Here is a 27,500-nt window from a genome sequence, read left to right on the forward strand (position 1 = left end):
ATCTCCTCTTGTATACAAGTGGTACGTCCAGTTCACTTCAATCTAATCGGATGGTCACCGATCAGGACACAGGTCTGGTCTGCAGAGAGATATAGCATAAAAGAAGTTAGACAACAGCAAGACCAGACATGGAACAGAGTCTGCTTTTGTGACTATCAGCAGAGACTTTGGAATGTTGTTATGGTGAGGAATCAAAACATAAAAGTACATGGCTAATCGCAGCTTCATCACACACAAAAATGTACACTAGCTAATCACGTTAAAGGTTATGTTATCAGACAGAAGTTATCTCTACAAAGAAAATGAGGAACTGTATCTAAAGTACTGCAACCTTTCAAAACAAGAAATTGCCTTTGAAGTTTGTTTAAATGACAAAAGCACTGCAGTGACAACTTGCACCCCTAACGACGCCCAACGACAGAGCCACATCAGTCAAGTTCCGTGCTCTCTGTACTGGCTTCTAGTCTGTCTTGGAGTTTATTTTTAAACTTTGAATGTTTGTTTTGGTGGACTCTTACACATCCCTCGTCATAGTCGTTACACATCCCTCGTCATCGTCGAGCTGAACGGTCTGCCAAACAACAGCAACATAATGGACTTTGGACTACGCTATAAGCCGAACTACGGACCATCACAGACAAATAGGTTTTAAGAACAAACTTAACACCTATTTGTTTAAAGCTGCATTTGGTACTTCAGATTACGGTGACAGTTTTATGAATTTTAACTTAATTGTCCATTGTTTTATTTTCTTTATAATGTGCTCATGTTTTATGTGTTTCTTGCACTGCTATCCAGCACTTTGGTTCAGCTATAGATTACATATACAAATTAAGTTTGGAAAAACTCATTACTGTCTTCACCAACAAGTATCTTAAATAAAGATAAAATTATGCTGAATTTATCAATGTCTTTTATCATTTATATCAGTGTTGGCAGCTGCTCTTTCAAGTGGTGGAAGCCCATTTTCAGCTACTCTGGAAAGACGAGGACAGTTTCAAATAACAGATAAAAGTAATAATCATAATAGATTTCACAAGAAAATGTCACTAAGAGGACTGTAAAAAATCTTCATAGCAACTCGGAACAACAAAATGAAACTTGAAAAATAATCTGGCAGAGGTTTATATTTCAACATTCGCTCATTTTGCAATCAATTAAAAAGGGATTCAGCCTCGGACAGATCATCCAATAATCATGCGGAAACTTAACGCCCGGGCCAGTCAAAGCCACGCCCACTTCCGTACACGTCCAGAGACACTGCGTGTCCAATGGGCTGGACAAAGTCAAGCATTTATCTAATGAGTGACACGTTTGGCAGCAGGGGAACAACCGACTCTATGTGCTTCTGTTGAAGTCAACTCTGTTAAATGCACTGTGACGCTGCCACGAAGCATTAGAAGAAAGTCACGCCAGCTGTTTAAAAAGTAGCTGATTTTGAACAAAAGTTGAATGCGTTCTAGCACATATTTAGTCAAACACAAAAGTAAATATTTGGCCACTTATTTTTGTCGAGCTGAGCTTTCCTTGCAGTTTTAGAACAATCGCCACTGATTTATGTATTTTTCATCAGTTTCTGCTCGTAAAACTATAATCATTGTCTGAAAAAAATGTGTTAATATTTTGGCTGTCTAAAATGAATTATTTGGAATTATTGAAAAAATTATTTATTGTGGGATGAATGACCTTAGTTTTCGTAAAATGTGTCTGACAGACTTTTTGGCAACTGACAAAAACCGAGCTACCACTTTACGACTGTAACAGAAGAGTAAAGACAGTTGTGTAATTGGGTTAATACATGCATCATAATGCTAAAGAGATGCTGGACAGGAGGCATGATGTGAAGCATATGAGGAAGGATAAAGGGCAACCATCTGTGATAAAAGCTGTCATATGTTGTCAGCCTCAATTTAACAACTGCTTCTCGTTTAGTTCCATGAGCTACTTTCCGATGGAATGAGGTGAGGGGAAAAAAGGGAGATGGGAGGGATGGCAGGAAACATTCACAAACAGAACGAGGAGTTGGCTTTTGGTCGTGAGGCAACCTCTAAAAGCAAGCGGAGACCAGCTCAAAGGAGGATGTTTGGCCTGCGGAGCATGGGAAATAGGCGGGTGGGAAAGCGCAGCAGGAAGGGGGAAAAAAACAAAACATAAAAAAATAGGGTGCTATTCGCTCGTCTTGCTCTAAAATCCAGACTAGTTTCATCATCCTACTTTCCGCTGACCTAAACGCACATAGTCACTGTCCTATTTCTGGAAGGTGATGCGCGTCATCCTCGTGCTTCAAACTTTATGGAAACAATCCTTGCTCTCGACTCGCCTTATCCTCCACTTGTGTGATCCAAACTAAATAGCTCCTGTCATTCTCCAGCAAATTTCACTTGATCATTTACCCCTTCTCCCCGGTGTCCCCCCACCGTGTTTGATCAGTCCAAGTCTCTGGAGGGTCACTGTCGTGAAATGACCAAAAACTGTTTTTTTCACCTCAGAAATATTTCTAAAGTGAGAAATTTGCTGTCAAAATTGGATCTGGAAATGATCATTCATTCATCAATGTTCATTTTATCTCGTGTTGACTATTGCAATTGTCTTTTCAGTCTTTTCAACAAGTCAATGCTACAGAGACTTCAGACGGTACAAAATACTGCCAGACTTTAGACCGGTGCACCCAGACCAGCCCATATCAACACCCCCCACCCATTTGATCCAGTCTTCATTGGCTTCCAGTCAAATTCCGCATTGAGTTTAAGATTTTAGTTGCATGGTGGGGCCCCTCAGTACATCGCTGACTTGTTATGCACCTACTCTTCAGGGTCTTCAGGCCAGGGTCTTCTAAAGATCCCAAAAACTCATTTTAAAACCTGTGGAGACCTGGCATTCCAGGCTATAGCTCCCAGACTCTGGAACAACTTGCACCAGTCCCTCCGTGATCTTGACTGTGTTGACACTTTTACACTTAGACTTACTTTTTATTGTCATTCAAATTTGAACTTTACAGCACAGATAAGAACGAAATTTCGTTACATAAGCTCATGGTAGTGCAGGATAAAAAAGCAATAAGGTGTATATATAAATAAATAAATAAATAGGTTACTGTACAGATAAATATATTGCACTTTTCCACATGCGTCCACGTTTATGGATGTATGTTATATTGTCTTTTTTATTCCAGCGAGTTAATCCATTTTGGGGGGAGTTGAGGGGATAATTTAATTATGATGCGTTCAAGAGTCTTACGGCCTGAGGGAAGAAGCGGTTACAGAACCTGGAGGTTCTGCTTCGGAGGCTGCGGAACCTCTTTCTAGAGTCCAGCAGTGAAAACAGTCCTTGGTGGGGGTGGGAGGAGTCTTTGCAGATTTTCTGAGCCCTGGTCAGGCAGCGGCTTTTTGCGATCTCCTGGATAGGAGGAAGAGGAGTCCTGATGATCTTTTCCGCCGTCCTCACCACTCTCTGGAGAGACTTCCAGACGTCTTTCAAATGTTTTTAAGAAACATTTGAAAACTTCTCTTTTTAGTAAAGCTTTTAGTTAATGCACCTTTTAACTATCATTTTTATACTATTATTTTATTTATCCTTTTGATAATGTTGCCCCTGTTGTTTTCATTGAATTGTTGTTTTACTACACCTATGTTTTGTACAGGGCTTTGTTAGACTTAGACTTCCTTTTTATTGTCATTCAAATTTGAACTTTACAGTACAGATAAGAACAAAATTTCATTGCCTTAGCTCGTTGTAGTGCAGGATAAAATCATAAAATTTGTAATTTTATCTGTGAAAGGCGCTTTATATATAACATTTACTTACTTACTTACCAATACCACCAACACTCCTCTCGCTCCATCCCTCTGTTCTCTGTTTGCCTTTGCACAGATGGCCTGAGCAGCTGAGCGAGGCCAGAGGGGGAGAAGCGCAGGACAGAAAAGAAAAACCCCCAAACCAGGACTAGTCACACACCCTGCAAGTCACAGGCTGCCTCCCAGAACAACCTGAGAGGTTGACCGGATGACGACGGGTGGCTGTTAGAAAATACACTCGGGCCACGCCCTTTAGTCACGGCGGTTTTAGCAGTTGTCTTAGAAATGAATTAGTGTGATGAAGAAAGGGGAAAATAAAATGTACGTCAGAAGACTTGGACTATTGACTGGAAAAAAGATTCTAAGCACCAGATGCGGATTTATGACCAGAAGAACAGTTGATTTGCTACTAGACTAAACATGGTTCACTTATAAAGTCTCATTATTTTGCAGCTCTTAACTTGTACATACCGCAAATAAATGAAGGCAGACATGCCCCAAATGATCTATTTCCATATAATGGAAGTGGGCAGTTGAGACTAAGCTGTTTATTAGGACGCTCATTGGCTCAAGACGTTCTCTTAAAGTACACTACGCCAGGGGTTCTTAACCTTTTTGACTTCGGGGCCCCAACTTTTCCACTACAGAGAGGCCCGGGTCACACTCAAATATTAACACTGAATTAATAATCTTGCTCTTTTTTTCATTTGTATCTGATAAATATTTTTAACCTACTTACATTTCACAACCTTATCGAATGATATAAAAACGTCCATCCATTCATTTATTTTCTAGCGCTGGGGGGTGCTGGAGCCTATCCCAACTGCACTATCACAAATATTATGATTTATTTAGGCTGATTAGTGACTTTAACTCCAGGCTTCTTCTGTTTATTTGAAATTGTCATTACTGCCACAAGTGGTGGAAAAGTGTATTGCAACTGAGTAATACTGCAGCCCATACGGACCACAGCTGAGAAACAGATATTTTTTGGCGGCCCACACTGCACTATGCTATTTGCTAAGGATGCTCCGATCAGGATTGATTCCGATACTGATCGTTCCTGAGTGAGATGAGCCGATACCAATATCGATCACATGTATTAACTGGAATTTTCTGAAAATGTGTATTCATGGTGAGTGACAGTTTAACAATATCAACACATAATTTAAACTACCGTATTTTTCGGACTATAAGTCGCAGTTTTTTTCATAGTTTGGCCGGGGGTGCGACATATACTCAGGAGCGACTTATGTGTGAAATTATTAACACATTACCGTAAAATATCAAATAATATTATTTAGCTCATTCACGTAAGAGACTAGATGTATAAGATTTCAATGGATTTAGCGATTAGGAGTGACAGATTGTTTGGTAAACGTATAGCATGTTCTATATGTTATAGTTATTTGAATGACTCTTACCATAATATGTTACGTTAACATACCAGACACGTTCTCAGTTGGTTATTTATGCCTCATATAACGTACACTTATTTAGCCTGTTATTCACTATTCTTTATTTATTTTAAATTGCCTTTCAAATGTCTATTCTTGGTGTTGGGTTTTATCAAATAAATTTCCCCCAAAAATGCGACTTATACTCCAGTGCGACTTTTATATGTTTTTTCCCTTCTTTATTATGCATTTTCGGCCGGTGCGACTTATACTCCGGAGCGACTTATACTCCGAAAAATACGGTACTTCTGTATTTTCTTTGATTGAATTCAACTATCTACTCCTCCTCCACCTACTAAGTCCCCCTGTGTCCAGGGAGTTATTGGTTTTATTATATTATCACAAAAAAAAAAACATTTTGAGAAAGTGAAAATATTGAAGTAATAACTCTGGTATTGATCAAATACTTTTACTGCCCTTGGTATCGACACCACCAGTTAATGGATCAATCCGCCCTCCTCTTCCATGTCGTGTACCGACTGTGACCATGCTGACATACTAACAGTTGTTATATTGTTCTCTTGCTCGACCACTGGTGTCAAACTCAGGACCCGGGGACCATATCTGGCCCGCCACATCATTACATGTGGCCCATCAAAGCCTGGAATTGATATGCGTCTTTTTTCAGTAAATGTATTCAAACTTTCTATTTCCAAAGGAAAAAATACACGTACTGTGTGCAATTTGTATATCTTTTAAACGTTATCTAATATTGCAACAAATATTTTATTATCATACATTCCAAATAGAGATGTCCGATAATGGCTTTTTTGCCGATATCCGATATTGTCCAACTCTTAATTACCGATACCGATATGAACAGATACCGATATATACAGTTGTGAAATTAACAAATTATTATGCCTTATTTTGTTGTGATGCCCCGCTGGATGCATTAAACAATGTAACAAGGTTTTCCAAAATAAAAGAAAAACTTCAACTGCCATATTTATTATTGAAGTCACAAAGTGCATTATTTTTTTTAACATGCCTCAAAACAGCAGCTTGGAATTTGGGAGAGCATTAGGAGGTTGAGGTGGGCGGGGTTGGGGGGGTGGGTGTAGGGGGTAGCAGGGGGTGGGTCTATATTGTAGCGTCCCGGAAGAGTTAGTTCTGCAAGGGGTTCTGGGTATTTGTTCTGTTGTGTTTATGTTGTGTTACGGTGCGAATGTTCACCCGAAATGTGTTTGTCATTCTTGTTTGGTGTGGGTTCACAGTGTGGCGCATATTTGTAACAGTGTTAAAGTTGTTCATACGGTCACCCTCAATGTGACTTGTATGGCTGTTGATCAAGTATGGCTTGCATTCACTTGTACGTGTGTCAAAAGCAGTAGATATTATGTGACTTGGCCGGCACGCAAATGCAGTGCCTTCAAGGTTTATTGGCGCTCTGTACGTCTTCCTACGTCCGTGTACACAGCAGCGTTTTAAAAAGTCATAAATTATACTTTTTGAAACCGATACCGATAATTTTGAAACCGATGCCGATAATTTCCGATATTACATTTTAAAGCATTTATCGGCCGATAATATCGGCAGTCCGATATTATGGGACATCCCTAATTCCAAACATTTTTTTGTTAAAATAAAAATAAATACCTCAGTATAGGCTTGACTCATGGTTTTAAAGCAAATTGTACACTGTAAAAAACATTTTTACGAAACAAAAATGGTAGCTCAGTTGCCAGAATTTTACCATAAAAAAAACAAAAACGGTGGTATTGTTTTTCCATTTACAGTAATATACTGTAAAGAATTTTCCAGTAAAAACAGTGGGACTGTTTTTCCAATTCCATTTACGATAGAAAGATCAGGAATGTTATGGTCAAATTTTGGCAACTGTCATCTTTTTACTGTAAAATCTACATTTATTTACAATGTACGTAAAACAAATATATATATATATATATATATATATATATATATATATATATATATATATATATATATATATATATATATATATATATATATATATATATATATATATATATAATACTACATAATTGTGTAATGAGGCAATTTATATTTATATATTATACAGGCTCCAGCACCCCCCGCGACCCCGAACGGGACAAGCGGTAGAAAATGGATGGATGGCTAGATATTATACACTGTTACAGCCAAACCTGCAATGTGGCCCTCAATGGAAACGAGTTTGACAGTCCTGCTCAAGACACTTATCGTAATTTCCGGACTATAAGCCGCACCTGACTATAAGCCGCACCAGCTAAATTTAGGGGAAAATACAGATTGCTCCATATACAAGCCGCACCCGACTATAAGCCGCACCCGACTATAAGCCGCACCCGACTATAAGCCGCAGGGTTTTGATGTGTAATTACCGTAGTATATAGGGGTTCCTGCTACCACGTAGGGGATTGTCGGGACAGAGATGACTGTTTGGGAACGCAAAGCGTCCCATTTATTAACAATAAATCTTTCAATCATTCAATCAAACTTTCACATCTTTGACATGGCGAACAGCATTCGTGCAGAGTACATATAATACAACGGTGCAAATTAATACAAAGTGCTCGCCTGTACGTTATCAAAATAACCAGCCTACCGGTATATGAAAAGTCAGTCTTTAATCATTGTGTCATCGTCTTCCTCCTGCGTACTAAAACCACCCAAATACTCTTCGTCGGTGTCGGAGAAGAACAGGCCGTAAATAAGCCGCACCGTTGTATAAGCTGCAGGGACCAGAACGAGGGGGAAAAGTAGCGGTTTATAGTCCGGAAATTACGGTATTTTGTTAATTTCCTGTTAATAGCTGCTTACTTTCTGCTCTCTGCACTTTTTAAACTTTGCAAAGCACTTATTTCCTGGTGTCGTTTCAAGCTAGCTTAGCGGTTTGCTTCGCTTTTAGCATGCCTGCTCCTGGCTTGCTCCCGATGTGTGACATGTTGAGCCTCTTTTTCCAGTGATAATAATAATAAGTAATGATACTTAAGATACTAAGAAATGCAGTCACAATCGAGGTGGTTATTATTAACTTATAGGAACGACTTCACACTGTATAGGGCGGAGGTCTGCAACCTGCGGCTCTGGAGCCGCATGCGGCTTTTTAGGGCCGCCCTAGTGGTTCCCTAGAGCTTTTTCAATAATGTATGAAAATAGAAAAATATGGGGTTTTAATAGGGTTTCTGTAGGAAGACAACATGACACAAACCTCCCTAATTGTTAGAAATCCCACTGTTTATAATAAACATGAGATTCTCTGATGAGAGTATTTGGCGAGCGCCGTTTTGTCCTACTAATTTTGGCAGTCCTTGAACTCACCGTGGTTTGTTTACATGTATAACTTTCTTCAACTATCCAGGAGATCGCAAAAAGCCGCTGCCTGACCAGGGCTCAGAAAATCTGCAAAGACTCCTCCCACCCCCACCAAGGACTGTTTTCACTGCTGGACTCTAGAAAGAGGTTCTGCAGCCTCCAAAGCAGAACCTCCAGGTTCTGTAACATCTTCTTCCCTCAAGCCGTAAGACTCTTGAACGCATCATAATTAAATTATCCCCTCAACTCCCCCCAAACTGGATTAACTTGCTGGAATAAAAAAGACAATATAACATACATCCATAAACGTGGACGCATGTGGAAAAGTGCAATATATTTATCTGTACATTAATCTATTTATTTATTTATATATATTTATACATATTTATTTAGTTTTTATATATATTTATATATTATTTATATTTATTTATTTATTTATATACCGGTATGCACCTTATTGCTTTTTCATCCTGCACTACCATGAGTTTATGTAACGAAATGTCGTTCTTATCTGTGCTGTAAAGTTCAAATTTGAATGACAATAAAAAGGAAGTCTCTAAGTCTAACGATACCAGAGAAAGACGTGTTTAATGCCACTCCTTCTTTGTCTCATTTTGTCCACCAAACGTTTTATTCTGTGCGTGAATGCACAAAGGTGAACTTTGTTGATGTTATTGACTTGTGTGGAATGCTTATCAAGCATATTTGGTCAGTGCATGACTGCAAGCTAATTGATGCTAACATGCTATTTAGGCTAGCTTTATGTACGTATTGCATCATTATGCTTTACTTGTAGGTATATTTGAGCTCATTTAATTTTTATATGTCCTCAGTGTATTTAATTTATATTTGCATGTCTCAGAGTGGCTGTGTCAGCAACGGGAGAGTTGCTGGTTACTGGGGTTCAATCCCCACCTTCTACCATCCTAGTCACGTCTGTTGTGTCCTTGGGCAAGACACTTCACCCTTCCTCCTGATGGCTGCTGGTTAGCGCCTTGCATGGCAGCTCCCTCCATCAGTGTGTGAATGTGTGTGTGAATGGGTGAATGTGGAAATACTGTCAAAGCGCTTTGAGTACCTTGAAGGTAGAAAAGCGCTATACAAGTATAACCCATTCATCATCATCATCATCATGACATATTATCTGTATGTAATATTGCCTGCATTTCTGATAGTTGTTTGTGTGCTGTTATAGACCACAGCAAATGTAACCCAGCTTGCATAGATTGCTATAAATCCATTATATGAAGACAACCTGCCATTTTCTTTAACGTATATACCTTTGGTCATTCTAAGCCAATAATTTAGAGGAGTTATCTCACCCTCTGAGAAGCCTGCGTTTTACTAATGTTTTCCAATGTTGCAAAAATGGGTGTAATAAATATTACATTTCAACATTTCTGTCAATGAAGATTTGTGTCAGCCTGCGACACATAGTCTTTTTGATAATAGGCTAATATAGCTAATATAGACACTTACATCATGTGTTGCCTTCATTATAAGACTTATAGAAGGCTTTTAATTTTTTGCGGCTCCAAACAGATTTTTGTTTTGTATTTTTGGTCCAATATTGCTCTTTCAACATTTTAGGTTGCCGACCCCTGGTATAGGGAGACACACAATGAGCTGCTAGCAGCTTGTCATCCGGGGGACTCAAAATGAATACAATGTCAGCCAGAAGAGATCGGCGTTATTTTTTGACAAAAATTGTCTGATACTGATTGATCGGCACATCCCTACTTTATACGAGTGCGTTGTAGTCAGGTACATTTTCCAGATGTTAGACCATACCAAGTTTATGAAACGCCAAAAGCACCGGTTTCCATTGAGATGCACATGTGGAGTGGAGAGACTCAACACTTCTATGGCAGAATCAAGTGAGGTTTTCAAGTGTATATTGCACCCTGTGACACAGGTTTTCCCTTGAGAACAATGGAATCATTGGGAAGGCTTGACTCTGAAATCCTCTACAACATACTGTATTTGGGCTTCAAATGATACAGGCTGACCACCAGAAGGGTGTTTTCTCAAGACCCGGAGAAGTACAAGTATAAATGGTGTGTACAACACATTTCTAGCAGCACTTTCTAAACAGAAGGTTGTGTCAGCTTCATTAAGATACATTTCAGATATATTTTTAAACGTTGTATCTGACTGTTGAAAACAGACTCTGTTAGAATAGTATCTCTACAAGGCAGCTGGACAGCCTATGTCATTATCCCGACCACAGACACACGGATGATCCGGACACAAAGAATACGAAAGGATATCTGGTCGTGTGACTGCTTCCTGAGTTCAACCAGCTGGGGCTCTCTTCCCCCCGTTTGGCTCAAACAAAAGCAGAAGAAAGTACACAACGCGGCAAACAATTCTGGACCAGCGTCCTCCTGTTATATTGGTTTATTTCTAAACAATTAGTTCTGTCTCCGCCTTGTTGCCATCGTGTCTGTGTGGTGTTTGGCGGCCTTCGGGCTGTATCCGAGTCGTGCAGCTTGAGTCTCCCACAATTACATTTCTGGCGAGCCTCAATGATTAGCCTCACAGTAACCCACACAAATACTTGGACCAACGTAAAATAACAAATGTCGACACTAACATATTATTTATTATTATAGCCAATATTTTGTAAAGATTGACATTATTTTCTGGTTTTGAATGATGCAAACGATGTATACTCATGTTGTCCCTATCATTGCACCTAATAGGCCTCACCATCATCAAATAATGGCGACAGCAGCTCTGCAAGGTGAGATCATCCCTCTCGGAATCCTTCCTTCCTAATACCCACACAGGGCCATAAACAAAGCGTGTGTGTATACAGTGCTCGGGTAAACACTGTCAATAACTGGAAGACATCCAGCTCTGCTTAGGGATCCAAGCTTTGCTGGATGTCTAGACACAAACACTGGTCTTGAATAATCAGGTCACACAGCAGTATTTCTTTCACTCTATTTCCATAAGGCGGGTTCCACGCACGTTTTGATATGCAGCACAAATCCATCTTATTTCAAGAGTACCAGACTAGAAGCGACCACTTTTTCCTACGCTTTGAACCCTGCGGCCATAATGTTTCGTGTTCAATAGATTTCATTTAACGCAACTAGAAACACTAAAACGGTGAGTTGTTGTTCGTGCTATGGTGCCATCTTTAGGACGAGATAGCTCACTGCCAGTGTTGCTGGTTGAAAACGTACTTCCTGTTTTAATGCCTTAAACCGGACGTAAAACCGTCTATCGCGTTTCCACTCGAAAGGATCTTCATCCATCACTGAAAGTTTTACAATTTGACTACCGTAAATTGCGAAATATAAGCTGCTACTTTTAAATATCTTATAAGAAAGTGCAGCTAATTTATGGATTTTTCCCTGTTAAAGGCAATTATTAAAAGTAAAAAAACAAAAAAACAAGCAATAAGAATTTGTTTTATTGTTTGTGCATCTTTTCGACGAGTTTGTGCTGCAGTGACCTTTCTTTTTAGCTGTAGTGATTTGAATTTTTTTTTCAGTCTTCTGGCCGTCCATCACTCGAAGCAACGTTTGCGTGTTTTACAGTACAACTAAAACTGTTTATATTTCCTAAATCGTCCCATGTGTGATGTCTGTAGGAGTGTTTTTATGCATATTTGTACGTGCTATTGTATATGTAATGATGCCAGCGTCGTTAGCAATAGCTAATATGCTAACACGCTTACGAGTGCCTGTGTTAGTATTGTTAACTTACAAAGGCCTTATTTTTGTATTGTTTCAGTTTTGTAAATTCACCAAAACGTCACTGTGGAGTTATTGAGTCTGTTTAGCTGATTGGAGAGCTAGCTTCTGCATGACGATGACTTTGGTTTTGTTTGATCAGCCGTTTTACTTCTGTGTTACAGACACTGTTTGGAAACAATTAAAGTATGTAAATAAACATTTACAACATGTTTCTGTGTAAATAACGCCTTTCACAACGTATACCGTATTTTCCGCACTATAAGGCGCACCTAAAAACCTCCAATTTTGTCAAAAGCTGACAGTGTGCCTTATAATCCGGTGCGCCTTATATATGGACCAATATTGAGCCACAACAAACCTAAACTTCATTTTCATAAAGTTTAGGTCTTGCAACTACGGTAAACAGCCGCCTACTTCTTTTTCCCCGTAGAAGAGGAAGCGCTTCTTCTTCTACGGTAAGCAGCCGCCAACTTCATTTTCCCCCGTAGAAGAAGAAGTTCTTCTTCTATGGTAAGCAGCCGCCGACTTCATTTTCTCCCGTAGAAGAAGAAGTTCTTCTTCTATGGTAAGCAGCCGCCCCCGTAGAATAATAATCTGGGATATATGACGTTTAATTTCCATTTGTGTGTTTATATAAAGACCCCAAAATGGCTCCTATTAAGAGACACGCTTACGACGCAGAGTTTAAACTCAAGACGATCAGTCACGCAGTAGAACACGGATGACAGAAGGCGAACACACGTTCACCAAGACAGGGAGACAGCGCCGGACGACATACGCCACTATCTGCCAGTGGATCGTAAATGCCTGGGCTGACATATCAGTCTCAACTGTGGTCCGAGCTTTCAGGAAGGCAGGAATGGTCACTGAACTGCTAGACAACAGCAGCGACACTGACTCGATTAATGACGACTTCGTCGAGACGGGCATGTTGGATGCCGTATTCGCCCAACTGTTTAATTGTGAAGAAGAAGAATTTGAGGGATTCGTGGATGAGGAATAACTTCATAAAGTGAGTTTAACATGTTTATTTTGGGTTGTGTGACATTAACGTTTGAGCAATGTTGAGTTATTGATATTGTTCTTGCTCTGCACTATTTCGAGTGTTACTATATTGTGATTGCACTAACGTTTGATTTACCGTAATACGAGTAAATCAGCTGTTTATTCCTTTTGGGAGTGAACAGAGTTGTCAGAACGCTGGTTTGTAATCTATTAATAAAGTTTAACTGACCTATCTGACTGTTTTGTTGACATTCCCTTTAGCGCAGCTCCATCTAATGGATGCATAGGTGCGCCTTATATATGAACAAAGTTTTGAAATATGCCATTCATTGAAGGTGCGCCGTATAATCTGGTGCACCTTATAGTGCGGAAAATATGGTATATATCTGCGGTTTATAGTCCGGTGCGGCTAATTAGTAAACAATTTTGTCCCCTAAAATATAGTGGGTGCGCTCAACAGTCCAGAATATATGGTAAAAAAAAATTATACTTACTAAACCGTCCCATGTGCAATGTCTGTAGGAGTGTCTTCATGCACATTTGTACGTTCTATCGTGATGTAATGACGGTGGCGCCGTTAGCATTAGCTAATAAACACGTTTACGCAGCCAGTGGGTCCATGACGATGACTTCTGTTTAGTTTGATCAGCCGTTTCAGAGACCGTTTGGAAACAACTCAGGTATGTAAATAAACATTCTGTGTAAATAACTCATTTCACAAAGTATATATCTGCGGCTTATAGTCCGGTGCAGCTAATATATGTAAAAAAAATAATTCTAATATACGATGGGTGCGGCTTACATACCTGTACACTCCACAGTCCAGAAAATACAGTAGTTTAAAACAATTGTGAAAGTGAGACAATGCTCATGAGATCTGCTAGTGATTGATTTGTCTCTCAGGCTATGGTGTGTGTTTTCTTCTTAACATTTAACATCTTAACACAGATTTCGCTCATCCACACAAAGGCCTATATCAAAGTGCCTCTTTTAGCCAACCGACCATCCGTGGGCAAGTATAAATTGTGCGAGCAGAAATCCAGCCCTGCTCACACAGTACACAACTGTGTACACACAAATGCATTCAGTGGGCCTTCTTCTATCCCCGGGGCCTACTCTAAATAGTAGTCAAAGAGAGGAATTGTGGGGGAAGGACACAGCTATGAAGGGGGCTGGGTAAGGAAGACGGCAGAAAAGATGCCAAAGAAAGTGAGCTTTTGTGGCCGATACAACACACCACTAATATTCCACAAGATGGATGGAATCACCCAATGTCTCTGTGAGGCCAGACTCTTTCATCAGCAGCGAGAAAAAGCGGATGGATGTCGTGGGTCTGTTTTTTAGGGCATTGTTCACGGGCATTTAGTGGCCTCTGACCCCGTAATTGATGTGCTTTTATCTCCGCAAGCACAAACACAAGATGCGTTCTTGGGTCTTTGACCTGTTCATAAAGCGTGGTCCTGTGACAAAACGGGGGTTGCAGTTGCAAAGCACATGCTGTATCTACAACAATTTCTGAGCGACACGTTATAACCCTTTTTTTCCCGAAACGTGTAACTCTCGGACAAAGGAAATGTCCACTGCGGAGAATGCGGGTTCTCAGGAGTGGTACCTCAATTTAAGAGTGTTTCGAGATGAGAGCTGTCTCTCGGCTAATTGTTCGCTTTAAAGGGGAATTGCACTTTTTATGGAATTGTGCCTATTATACACGATCCTTATGTAAGACAAGAACACTTATGTTTTTCTTTTTTTAATGCATTCAAAACAGTAAATAAATACGATCAAAAGTCATCTTAAACTGGAGCCCCTTTATTCTGCCTATAAAAGCCCTAAAAAAACATCCAAACACCTCCATTAGGGTTTTATACACATGATGTAAGTATATACAGTATGCAATGAAGTAACAGTCACATTTATAATAACATTTAAAATTGACCTATTTTTGCTCTTTTTAAGCATATGCAGCGCATTCATTTAAAAAATGCATCACATTTGCTTTTCGTTCATTCATGAGAGTCAATAAACATAATAAAACATTACTTACTGTACAATGTCTGCTGTCATTAGGATGCCGACTGATACAATGTTGGTATAGTCCCGTTTAGAATGATTTATAATCTTCACAGAGAAGAGGGGGGTGGAACCAAGCGTCTTTACGTGTCGATCTTACCATTTCCGGGTCTAAATTAAATGTCAGACTGTACCAACATGTCAGAATACGTCCTCATCCTTCTACTATCCAGGTGAGAGGCATGATTTGTGATCTACAATAAAGTTTGACGAGCAAGGAAGCGAGGAAGAAGCTCACCAGTCAATCATGTCAAATATTGGCACACAAGCTAGTGATCACGGCGGTGCTATAAATAGTTTATGTTAGCACTTATAATAACAATATCACTAATATTTGTTCATATTCAAGAAACGAAATGTAAATGGAGTATTGTTGGTGTTGTTTGGATGGTTATTTATTGGGTTTTAATGGCGGAATAGAAGACCTCCCATTGGCTCTGTTGTAAGTAGACTTTTATTTACGAGTTAGAATGCAATTTTAAGAATATACATCCGTTTTTCTGTCTTTCATAATGATTGTGAACGATAGGCAAAATTCCAAAAAAAAGGTGCACTTCCCCTTTAAGTTGCAAGCAAAAAATTTTGTTACAAGCATCCACGCCATGAATTGACGTAGCAAATGTCACTGGAGACCTCGTAAGGTCTTAGTCGCTAGTCCGAATTAAGCCGGCATTTTACATTTCCTTAGCTACCTTCTTATATAAATCTGTGTTGCTTTTCTTCTACCATCGATGCACTTCAAAATGTTCTGTTCTTTTAATTTGTGAAGAAAAAATTATCCTCTTCATGACAATTGTTGCTACGTTTTTATTGAATGGTTTCTGCTTGCGGGTTGTATCCCGCGCATTGAGACTGGAGCATACGCGATACAAAGGATCCTCACCGGCACACACCGTTGAGAGATCTGGTCTCCAATCGCATAATCAAGGTGTGTTAGTCCGACTTTTCAAAAACCAAACACGATCGGATTAAGGTGTTTCCACGGGCTGTACGAGGCTTATTTAGAGACGAACTATTTGAGACTAATTTAGTGCATGGACACTGAGTGTCAAAAAAGTATCGGATTCAATACACAACCCTATTCGAAATACAAATGTTTTGAGTTATGAGTTCCATCACAGAGCCAATAAATAAAGCTTGTAAATGGTGGTACTACTGAAATCCATCCATCCATCTATTTTCTACGGCTTATTCCCTTCAGGGTCACGGGGGGCGCTGGAGCCTATCTCAGCTACAATCGGGCGGAAGGCGGGGTACACCCTGGACAAGTCGCCACCTCATCGCAGGGCCAAACTACTGAAATAGTGTCATTAAAAACTTTGTATTTTAGAAGTATCAGCAAATGTGAAGCAGAACACTGCAAATGTTATAATTACTTACTGTTCCCTTGCTTCAAGTGACCGCCGGATGTACTCACAATTTCTGAGTATGTGTGCCTTTGTGTGTGTGTGGAATCCCCTGTTTGCAAAGAGAAGTAATTTCTCTTTAGAGGCAGGGTGACAATGTAGGATTCAACCCCATGCAGAGAGGGTCAGAATCCCGACGCCACATCTTAGCAAGGGGCTGTGGGTCGTCCATTCAACCTCTGGTAAATCACAACAGCAGACTCGACAGACTATTCATTCTAATTTGAGATTGCTAAACCCGTTGTGTTCCATATTATAGAAACCGTATTGTGAAAAGAAAAGTTGTGTAACAGGCCTATAAAAAACAGACAACAAAAATAAGTGTCTATGCTAAAAGTATAAAGGGAATTGCATTTGCCGGATCATAGCAAAAACTAAACAACATAGATGATACAGAGCTGCCTCTATCAATGCAACACTTATCAGAGCACAAACATTCCACAAACACCCCCAACTTGAGGTCAGGAAACCGCCTATGTCACACAAATTCCAAACAAAGCATGTTTGTAGGAGGAGAGTGCAAGCAGGGAGCTAGAAGAAGCAAGATAGTTTTTAATACATTTCAAGTTAAATCTCCAAATGTCTACATTTGAAATAAACTTAACACAGGAAAATGGAAAATATTGAAGATATTGGTGATACAGACCGGTTGTATCTCGCATGGACGGCAGGCTCGCAAGCTCCTGAAATGTGTGCAGTGCAGCTATCCGCATCAGTCAATATCCAGTGGTTCAACAGTCTGCTGAGACACTTTACGAGTCAAACTTGGCCAGATTAAAAGCTCCACTGTAAGGAGCAAACAAATCTTTTTCTGTGTACTTGTTTACGTAGCTGGTGTGTGTGTGTAAAACAGAGCGGCAGCTTGCGTGACAGACACCTGGATCTCAGAAACATGATTAGAAAGGCTGGTACTAATCCTCAGTACTCATTGGACTTTCACTCTGAGATGTTAAAATGCCCTTGAATGAATGAGTAAATAAAAAGAATCAGAGAAGCACACTGTGGCATCTACCGAGATAATGCACACAGTGGTTTATTACCATATCTGCAAACTGAAACTGAACTGAACTGAAATATATCACAAATAAATATAAAGTGTCAATTATAGTTTCAAACTCCTCCCAATAAACAATCTCTTGCAAACATCACATGCATCCAAACACTAAAACTCAGTTATTCCAAAAGTGTGGTCACACTCTGCGAGACAATCCCCCACCCCCCGTGTAGATGGACAGATTAACACATGACAGAGCTTGTTAACCCTGGACAAAGAGAGATACTAATCTTGTACAGTTGCTTTCAATTTACTATCGTAAAAAGTGTACGGCTGAAACCTACATCGGCAAGAGGGGTAAAGATATGCTCAAGGAATAGCAAATACAACAACGGAGAGACAGTTCAGACCTTGGAATGGTCCAGAAATTAAACAATACCGTGGGGATGCAGGGACAATGGGTTAGCCAGGCCTGGAAAAGAAGTATAGAGACAATACCCCAGCCACAAACAAGGTCCCATCAGTGTTTGATCAGTGTGTCCTGATACAGCCAGACTGGTGCCCACCACCTACAGAGACAGTGACAGCGCAAAGCTTAACTGTGTGGATATTGATCCCACGAGACACAGTGGGAGGGAGGGGGTATGCTTGCCAGTGCCACAGAGGAAGTGCATTAGGAGGCAGGTGTTCCTCTGATGCTTTTAACCTTTTCCCCTGGGAGAAACGAAAAATGGCAGTGACTCTTTTTAAGTCTATGGACCGAGCAACAGGCAAGCTAAGGCTAATTTGTAACTTGAAGAGCTGCTGGATCATCTCCATAATGGGCTGTCTGCCCACAAACAAGCTCCTCTCTGGGGGTAAATGAGATCAGCCGAGCCTAGGACCAGCTGGTGGCTTGGATCAGTGACACAAGATAAAGCAAACAGTGGAAGAGGTAAAACCTACGCATCTGGACAGGATGGCAAAAACAGACCCAGGAGGCTGTCGGCACACTGGATTTTGTACAGGACATGATGGCAGGCTGGGCAAGTATAAGTGGAACAACTGTGTTCATAAGAGGATTATGACCTAAAGAGGAAGAGGAGCAAGACATGTTCCAGATGGAATCAGATCCTCTGCAAGAAAACAAATAATGTGGACAGCTGACTAGACATAATAATTACAACTGTCTAAAAACTAACCTCACCCTACTCAAATTGCACTAACCACTATTGGGCCAAGCCTAAACAACCAAACAAATTTGCATAAACAAAGTATAAGCGGCCTAAAATATTGTTAGGAAATATAGAAATAAGGGAGGTTGGCACCTACAGCAAAAAGTTTAATAATAGCTACACTTTTAGCATGAAACTGTTCTAATCTGATGTAAAACTTGGTTGATCGGAATTCCAAATCCACTGTTTACATGAACAAAAATTTGTTTCGATCGTGACGTGCGTATTCACACACAAAGCATTAAAGAAGAATAAACCGCCTAGCCAAGCACAAACTGCAGAAATTCTGGAAATAGTAGAAAAATAAACTACTTCCGCCTTTCATTAACTGCACGTCCTCAACTCATCCGCCCTTTGTCCTTCGCACGTTTAATTTTCCTCCTCACCGGTGCCATGTTTGTTTATGTAAATCAGCTTACCGGTTATGGTCCTATTTTCCTGATGATCTTTGGGGTTGTTGTTGTTGTCCTCATGCGTGCAACAATTTCCTCCTCCAAACAAACATCCATGCGTAGAAAGACAAATTTGACAAAAGTCCATCTCTTATAAAGTCATCCGTAAGGCGGTAAAACTGAAAGCTGGCGGGGTCAGAACCACTTTTACCGTTTTGTCTTTTAGCTTTGTAGTAGGAAGCCTTCAAACTTCTCCAGCAGTTTTTAATCTGGTCAATTGTTCAGTGAAATCCAGTTTCCTGCAGTTTTTTATGAACTTGTTTGAACAAATCTTGTGTTTCTAGCCTTTGGACTACCAAGACGTTCCACAATCTCGAGTTCTTTTAATGTTTCTAACAACAAAGTTGTGTCAGCAACAGACCTATACTTCCTTCCCACCGTGTTTGCTGCTCAGTGTCAACATCCGGCTGAAACAGGTCACACTGACGTAGTAGTGAAGGTGATTTACCCCAACCATGAAGACAAGAAACTAATGGGTGTGTACATGTACGCCGTTCCGAATAACAAATAGCATAAACCACCACTCTCGTTGGGAATTAAGTTTCTCTCTGAATGGACTGTATTGTATCAGAATCTTCCAGTTGACATGTTTATATGAAATATTTGTATTCTAATTGGGCCTTTATTCCGATTACTTTATAACGGAAGACACCAAAATCTGTAGGCCACACGTTGTATGTAGCGCATGTCTATTGACAATTTTCCAGGAACTGTCGTGCCATCTTCATAGTTCTATAAGACCAAACTGAAAGGAAGGATGTGAAACTATTATACATCCACCCACCAAAGGAATTCATAAAGTCCAAACACAGCAAATTATTGCAGCTGCTGGCAAATAAAGCCCCAGTGCCAACTGCCTGCCTTCACAACTGTGACAACAGCAACCAAGACTGGGACTGCACAGACAATACTGATGCTCATCATTGCTTTAAAATCAGTGTACAATTTACTACATTGTCTTGAGCATGTCTCTTAAGACGAACAAAGTTGGATATCAGGAATGTCTACAAATGTAATCGTCTCAAAACTAACCTCTTGTGTTGTTGTTATGGCTGCCATGGCTTTAAACAGAGCTAAGCATAATGGTGGTTGTTTTATTGACGCTGAGAAGTGCAGGGATCACGGGTTCTGGATGAAAAAAGACTGATGACCAGAGGCACAGGCTTGCCCTTGTCACTATTGAGATTTAGAGAACTGTGGGGGGATTTCATTGTGAGTCACACATTCACCCAACACCAGTCCTTAGGCTAAGGGCGAGCTGACTCACAAGTCTATTAATGCAACAATCGTATCCCTCCTCGGGTTAAGAGGCCAGCTGGGAGCAAAATAGGTCATTAAATTCTAAATGGCTCTAAGACACAAGCTTGCAAAAGCCATTGAAAATGACAGTTCATGCTCATTAAGAGTGTTTTTCATGAAATAATCTGAACAGAGGGTGCAAATTAAAAGCCGTATGTCTTTCCTGTGTTTAACTGTAACTAATAAAAGTCAAAATAAAACTGCAATGATGCATGTAACCTTAACCAACACTATATTTAATATGTTGGGTTTTTTACTACATGTTCTTAATGGGTTTAAAAACAAACACAACGGTACCTTGATATTCGTACGCTCCACTTTTGTATGATGTGTTTTTGACAAAACATTTTGCGAAATGTTTGTCCCGTTATCTGATATCGTACGGCCAAATATTGTGCGTGACAAACTAGTCTGTTTGCCCACGTACCATTCCGCGTAATTGAGTGCCCAAACAAAGAATCCTAGGCTTTGGTGACTCCGTTTTGTACGTTTTTATTGGGTTTTATTTCAAAATAACCCACTATCCATATTGGTCTTGAGAAACGGGAAGTTATCGGTATCGGCTTGAAAATAAAATAGCTAAAATACATTTAAACTAGGGAGGTGTTTAGGGCACGTCCGACCGGTAGGAGGCCACGGGGAAGACCCAGGACATGTTGGGAAGACTATGTCTCCCGGCTGGCCTGGGAACGCCTCGGGATCCCCCGGGAAGAGCTGGACGAAGTGGCTGGGGAGAGGGAAGTCTGGGTTTCCCTGCTTAGGCTGCTGCCCCCGCGACCCGACCTCGGATAAGCGGAAGAAGATGGAGATGGAGAATCGACATTTAAACTACTGAATCAATCAAGACATTTTGGTTGCATTATGCATCCCAATGTCAGTCAATGGAGGATTTTTCATATTTCCAATGATTTCTGTCTATTTTGTATGGCTCTAAAACTCCTTTCAACTAAAAACAAGAGTCCGCTTGACAACACAGTTTTGTAAAAATTGTTTCAACTAGGACTGGGCAACATTGTTGAAAACTGTAGCACAATATAAGTGTTTTATATCAGTCGATATAGATAATTATTGATATTTTTATGACTTCTCGAGGATAAGGACCAGGAGAAAAATATACTAAATGCAAACATTTGTATTTCAAATGTAACCTTCCTCTGATAATACTCTCAGCTATCAAGGTAGAAAGGAAAGAAAATTTCACCACAACCACGAAAAACACCCAAAGAATGTAAACACAATTCTAAAATCACATTGAACACTTAATAACCTCTTAAAATGATGGTGCACAAATAAGGAATATGTAAGAAATACTTAATAAAGTGCAACAAAAGAGTGCAAAGTGTGAAAATGTACACACATAAACCGGAGACAAACTATTTCAAAAGTGAACGTGGCTAAGCCAAGGTGGTGTGGTATTACTGATTACGAGCACCTTGGTCTGACTAAGGTTCGTTTTAAAAAAAAAAATCAAAAAAACTGCCATACTGTCAAAGTGACTTGTATTTTACGATGTTTTATCGACTATTTCCTCTCTTTCTGCGGCACTCAACCGCGAGACGACAAGATGGCGCAACAGAACCTGATAGTTGATACTGTTACCTGAGTGGCTGTTAGCGTGTCACTCCTACTTATCCGTGATCACTTCCTGCGTTTATCAGTGCCTCTGTTAATGCAACTTCCTGTTCCTTCCCTCAAAGAAAAAAAAAATCTAACGTTTTATCGAACACATTTTTATTGATATTAATTTTCGCGATGTATATTGATATCGTTTTATCGCCCAGCCTTAGTTTCAATATCATTTTTGCATTTAACAACAAACTCTCGAAGCAACAAAAAAAAAACACAGTCTGGCTGTACTCCTGCTCTGCAAGCTAATAATCATTTCAAAACCAACTTAAAAGGCCTAATAAAAACCGAGCGTGGTCTTTAATGGCAGCTAAATTCAATTTCATGTGATTGCATTAGACTGTGGTCGTTCTGCCATGCCTTGTCTGTCCTCCAGATCTCTGCCATGCCGCCAACACTGTGAGTCAGCCATTCTTTCAGCGGTGCACCGTGTGGGCGGACTAGCTGATGTTCTTAGCCCGCCTCAGATTTAAGAGTATTGGACTGTCTCCAAGCCCTCTGCGGCCGAACCTTAAAAGTGCTTTTATTAGTCGAGGGAAGGTGCCATTTACTTAAGATGATGTCAATACACTCAATGTCCATCACCGCCCACCTACGCCCACGAGTACGCCCACATAACCTCAGAGGGTGAAGGACAGCAATACGGGATGGACATAAAGATTTTTACATGTTTGCACGTTGGTAAATACTCTTGGTGAGGCGCGACTGGCAGCCATCTCTCCTCTCCATTGTTCTAGACAGGAGAGTCATCTGTCTTGTTGCGCACACTCGCTGAGTGAGTGTGTGTAAAGAAGCAGCTCTCAGCGCCTACGGCCCTAACTCCTAAAGCACAATAGCTGATCACTTTTAGGGCTGACATTAATCACCCGTGATTACATGCCAGTGTGAGGCTATGGTCACACCAACGCGGATACTTTAAAAAAACGCATGATGTTCGATGCGTTTTGGCCTTTCGTCCACACATAAAGATCATTTGTTGTCCTCAGGGCATTCAGTCGATTGCAATTGGACGGTTCGCCTCTCATCCAAGCAAGCTTTATCAGTTCATATAACATTGGTCAGACCTAGTCCGACTCGTTCATGCTCACAGACTAAGATTGGTCAGGTCTAGTCTGACTAGTTCAGGGGTCGGCAACCCAAAATGTTGAAAGAGCCATATTGGACCAAAAATACAAAAACAAATCTGTCTGGAGCCGCAACAAATTAGAAGCCATATTACATACAGTTAGTGCGTCATGAGATATACATTGAATTGAGATGACTTAAAGGAAACTAAATGAGCTCAAATATAGCTACAAATGAGGCATAATGATGCAATATGTACATATAGCTAGCCTAAATAGCATGTTAGCATCGATTAGCTTGCAGTCATGCAGTGACCAAATATGTTTGATTAGCACTACACACAAGTCAATAACATCAACAAAACTCACCTTTGTGCATTCACGCACAATGTTAAAAGTTTGGCAAGTGAAAACACGTCCTAGAAAGTCCGAGAAAGTTATACATGTAAACAAACTAAGGTGAGTTCAAGGACCGCCAAAATTAGTAGGACAAAACGGCGCTCGCCAAATACTCGAATCAGTGAAGCATGTTTAATATAAACAGTGTGCTTTATAACAATTAGGGAGGTTTGTGTCATGTTTGTCCTCCTACAGAACCCATATTAAAACAAAAAATTTTTTTTTTTACATGTCATCTTTTTCCATTTTTCATACATTTTTGAAAAAGCTCCAGAGAGCCACTAGGGCGGCGCTAAAGAGCCGCATGCGGCTCTAGAGCCGCGGGTTGCCGACCCCTGGACTAGTTCATGCTCATAGACTTAGATTGGTCAGATCTAGTCTGATTAGTTCATGCTCACAGATAGGGCTGGGCGATATGGCCTTTTATTAATATCTCGATATTTTTAGGCCATGTTACGATACACAATATATATCTCGATATTTTTGCCTTAGCCTTGAATGAACACTTGATGCATATAATAACACCAGTATGATGATTCTATGTGTCTACATCAAAACATTCTTGTTCATACTGCATTAATATATTCTCATTTGAAACTTTCATGCAGAGAGGGAAATCACAACTAAGTCAATTTACCAAAACTGTATTTATTAAACAGTTATTAAGCAGTGGCACAAACATTCATGTAAATTCCAAAACAGAAAGTGCAAGATTGTCAGAGACATTTTAAAACAAGCTATTAGTGCACTTTTGTGCATGATGTCACTAAGATGACATATCAAAACAACACTAAATTAAAGTGCACTTTTTGTACAGAACGCCACTACAATAGTTTAAAACATATAAAGTGCACTTTTGTGCATGATGTCACACAAGCTATTTCAATAACTGTCAAATAAAAATGAGCTGCATAATAGGAAATCAAATAGTGTATGTACTTCACTATGTGGTAGGTTACTGCGGACGTTATCTCCTTCTGTTGTTGACTATTTTTTTCATACGGTGTAGATTTGGAAATGGTTGCTTGGCCATTTTGTTGGTGTGGAACCAACCGAGATGTTGACATGCGGAGTTTCAAGCACTCTTCATTCTCTAGCGGGTGACTTTTCAAATGATGCTACACATTAGCAGTGCTGCTACTTTTTGTAGCAACGCTTTTGCCGCATACTTGTAAAACGTCTTCCCGCTTGAAGCCAAACCACCGCCAGACGATGGACTCCCTGCTGTTTTTCATGGGAATTAATTATTCCTTCATTTGTTACCAGATTCGCACCTTCTTTCTCTCTTATTACCACTCGCACCGCTAGCATCACAGCTAACGTTACCCATGTCTCTACCTCTCTGCTTGGCGAGAGTGTATGACGTTGCACGCGTATACTCAAATATCACGATATAGTCATTTTCTATATCGCACAGAGACAAACTTGCGTATATCGAGTATATTCGATATATCGCGCAGCCCTAATCACAGACTTAGATTGGTCAGATCTAGTCTGATTAGTTCATGCTCATAGACTTAGATCAGTCAGATCTAGCCTGACTAGTTCACGCTCATAAACTGTGATTGGTCAGCTCCAGTCTGACCCGTTCAAACTCAAAGACTTAAATTGGTCAGATCTAGTCTGACTAGTTCATGCTCATAAAATTAGATTGGTCAGATCTAGTCCAACTAGTTCATGCTCATAGACTGGGATTGGTCAGATCAAGGCAGACTGTTCAAGCTCACAGACTTAGATTGGTCAGATCTAGTACAACTAATTCATGGTTAAAGACTTTGATCAGTCAGATCTTGTCTGACCAATTCATGCTCAGAGAACTAGATCGGTCAAATCTAGTCCGACTAGTTCATGGTCATAGACTTAGATTGGTCAGATCTAGTCCGACTAGTCCATGCTCATAGACTAAGAACGGTCAGATCTAGTCCAACCAGTTCATGCTCATAGAATTAGATTGGTCAGATGACCTAGCCTGACTAGTTCATGCTCATGAACTGTGATTGGTCAGCTACAGTCTGACCCGTTCAAGCTCAAAGACTTAGATTGGTCAGATCTCGTCTGACTAGTTCATGCTCATAAAATTAGATTGGTCATGTCTATTCCAACTAGTTCATGCTCATAGACTGGGATTGGTCAGATCAAGGCAGACTGTTCAAGCTCACAGACTTAGATTGGTCAGATCTAGTCCAACTAATTCATGGTTAAAGACTTTGATCAGTCAGATCTTGTCTGACCAATTCATGCTCAAAGAACTAGATCGGTCAAATCTAGTCCGACTAGTTCATGGTCATATACTTAGATTGGTCAGATCTAGTCCAACCAGTTCATGCTCATAGAATTAGATTGGTCAGATGATCTAGTCTGACTAGTTCATGCTCATAAACTGTGATTGGTCAGCTCCAGTCTGACCCGTTCAAGCTCAAAGACTTAGATTGGTCAGATCTCGTCTGACTAGTTCATGCTCGTAAAATTAGATTGGTCAGATCTAGTCCAACTAGTTCATGCTCATAGACTGGGATTCGTCCGACCAAGTCAGACTAGTTCATGCTCACAGACTTAGATTGGTCCGATCTCGTTCAACTAGTTCATGGTCATAGACATAGATTGGTCAGATGTAGTTCAACCAGTTTATGCTCATAAACTTAGATTGGTCAGATGATCTCGTCTGACTAGTTCATGGTCACAGACTTAGATTGGTCAGATGCAGTCCAACCAGTTCATGCTCATGGACTTAGAGCCCAGGCTTTTTTTTTCTTTTTCTCAACCCCCCCATTGTTTACCTGTATCTCAACTTTTTTGTAAGGGGCGCCGGAAGTTGGCAGACCCGTCAGCGATCCTGTTCTGTCTCCCTGTAATGTTTGTCTGATCTTGAATGGGATTGTGCTGAAAATTTTATTTTCCCCTCGGGGATTAATAAAGCATTTCTGATTCTGATTCTGAGATGTAGTCCAACCATTTCATGCCCATAGACTTAGATTGGTCAGATCTAGTCCACCCAGTTCATGCTCATAGACTTAGATTGGTCAGATCTAGTCTGACTAGTTCATGCTCATAGAATTCGATTGGTCAGATCTAGTCCAACCAGTTCACGCTCATAGACTTAGATTGGTCAGATCTAGTCTGACTAGTTCATGCTCATTGAATTAGATTGCTCAGATCTAGTCCAACCAGTTCATGCTCGTAGACTTAGATTGGTCAGATGATCTCGTCTGACTAGTTCATGGTCATAGACTTAGATTGGTCAGCTCTAGTCTGACGAGTCCATGCTCATAGACTAAGAACGGTCAGGTCTACTCCAACAGTTCATGCTCATAGAATTAGATTGGTCAGATGATCTAGTCTGACTAGTTCATGCTCATAGAATTAGCTTGGTCAGCTCTAGTCCAACTAGTTCATGCTCATAGACTGGGATTGGTCCGATTAAGTCAGACTAGTTCATGCTCACAGACTTAGATTGGTCAAATCTAGTTCAACTAGTTCAATCTAAGTCTGTGAGCATGAACTAGTCTGACTAGTTCATGCTCACAGACTTAGATTGGTCAAATCTAGTTCAACTAGTTCAATCTAATCTAAGACTAGATCATCTGACCAATCTATGTCTATGACCTTGAACTAGTTAAACTAGATCTGACCAAGGTCATAGACATAGATTGGTCAGATGATCTTGTCTGACTAGTTCATGGTCATAAACTTAGATAGGTCAGATCTAGTCCAACCGGTTCATGCTCATAGAC

General features: G+C 40.2%; 1 protein-coding gene across 1 annotated transcript in view; it reads right to left on the reverse strand.

The window, feature by feature from the left end:
• prr36b (proline rich 36b) overlaps positions 1-27,500 on the reverse strand; it is a 68,404-nt gene that overhangs the window by 39,497 nt on the left and 1,407 nt on the right. Inside the window, exon 2 of the mRNA XM_062037235.1 lies at positions 1-79. This exon is cut by the window's left edge and continues 611 nt beyond it. Coding sequence (XP_061893219.1) covers positions 1-2 — 2 coding nt within the window. The 5' untranslated portion in view covers positions 3-79. The remainder of the gene's footprint in view (positions 80-27,500) is intronic.

This window comes from Entelurus aequoreus, linkage group LG25 (genome assembly GCF_033978785.1).
Source record: "Entelurus aequoreus isolate RoL-2023_Sb linkage group LG25, RoL_Eaeq_v1.1, whole genome shotgun sequence".
NCBI classification, from domain to species: Eukaryota; Metazoa; Chordata; class Actinopteri; order Syngnathiformes; family Syngnathidae; genus Entelurus; species Entelurus aequoreus.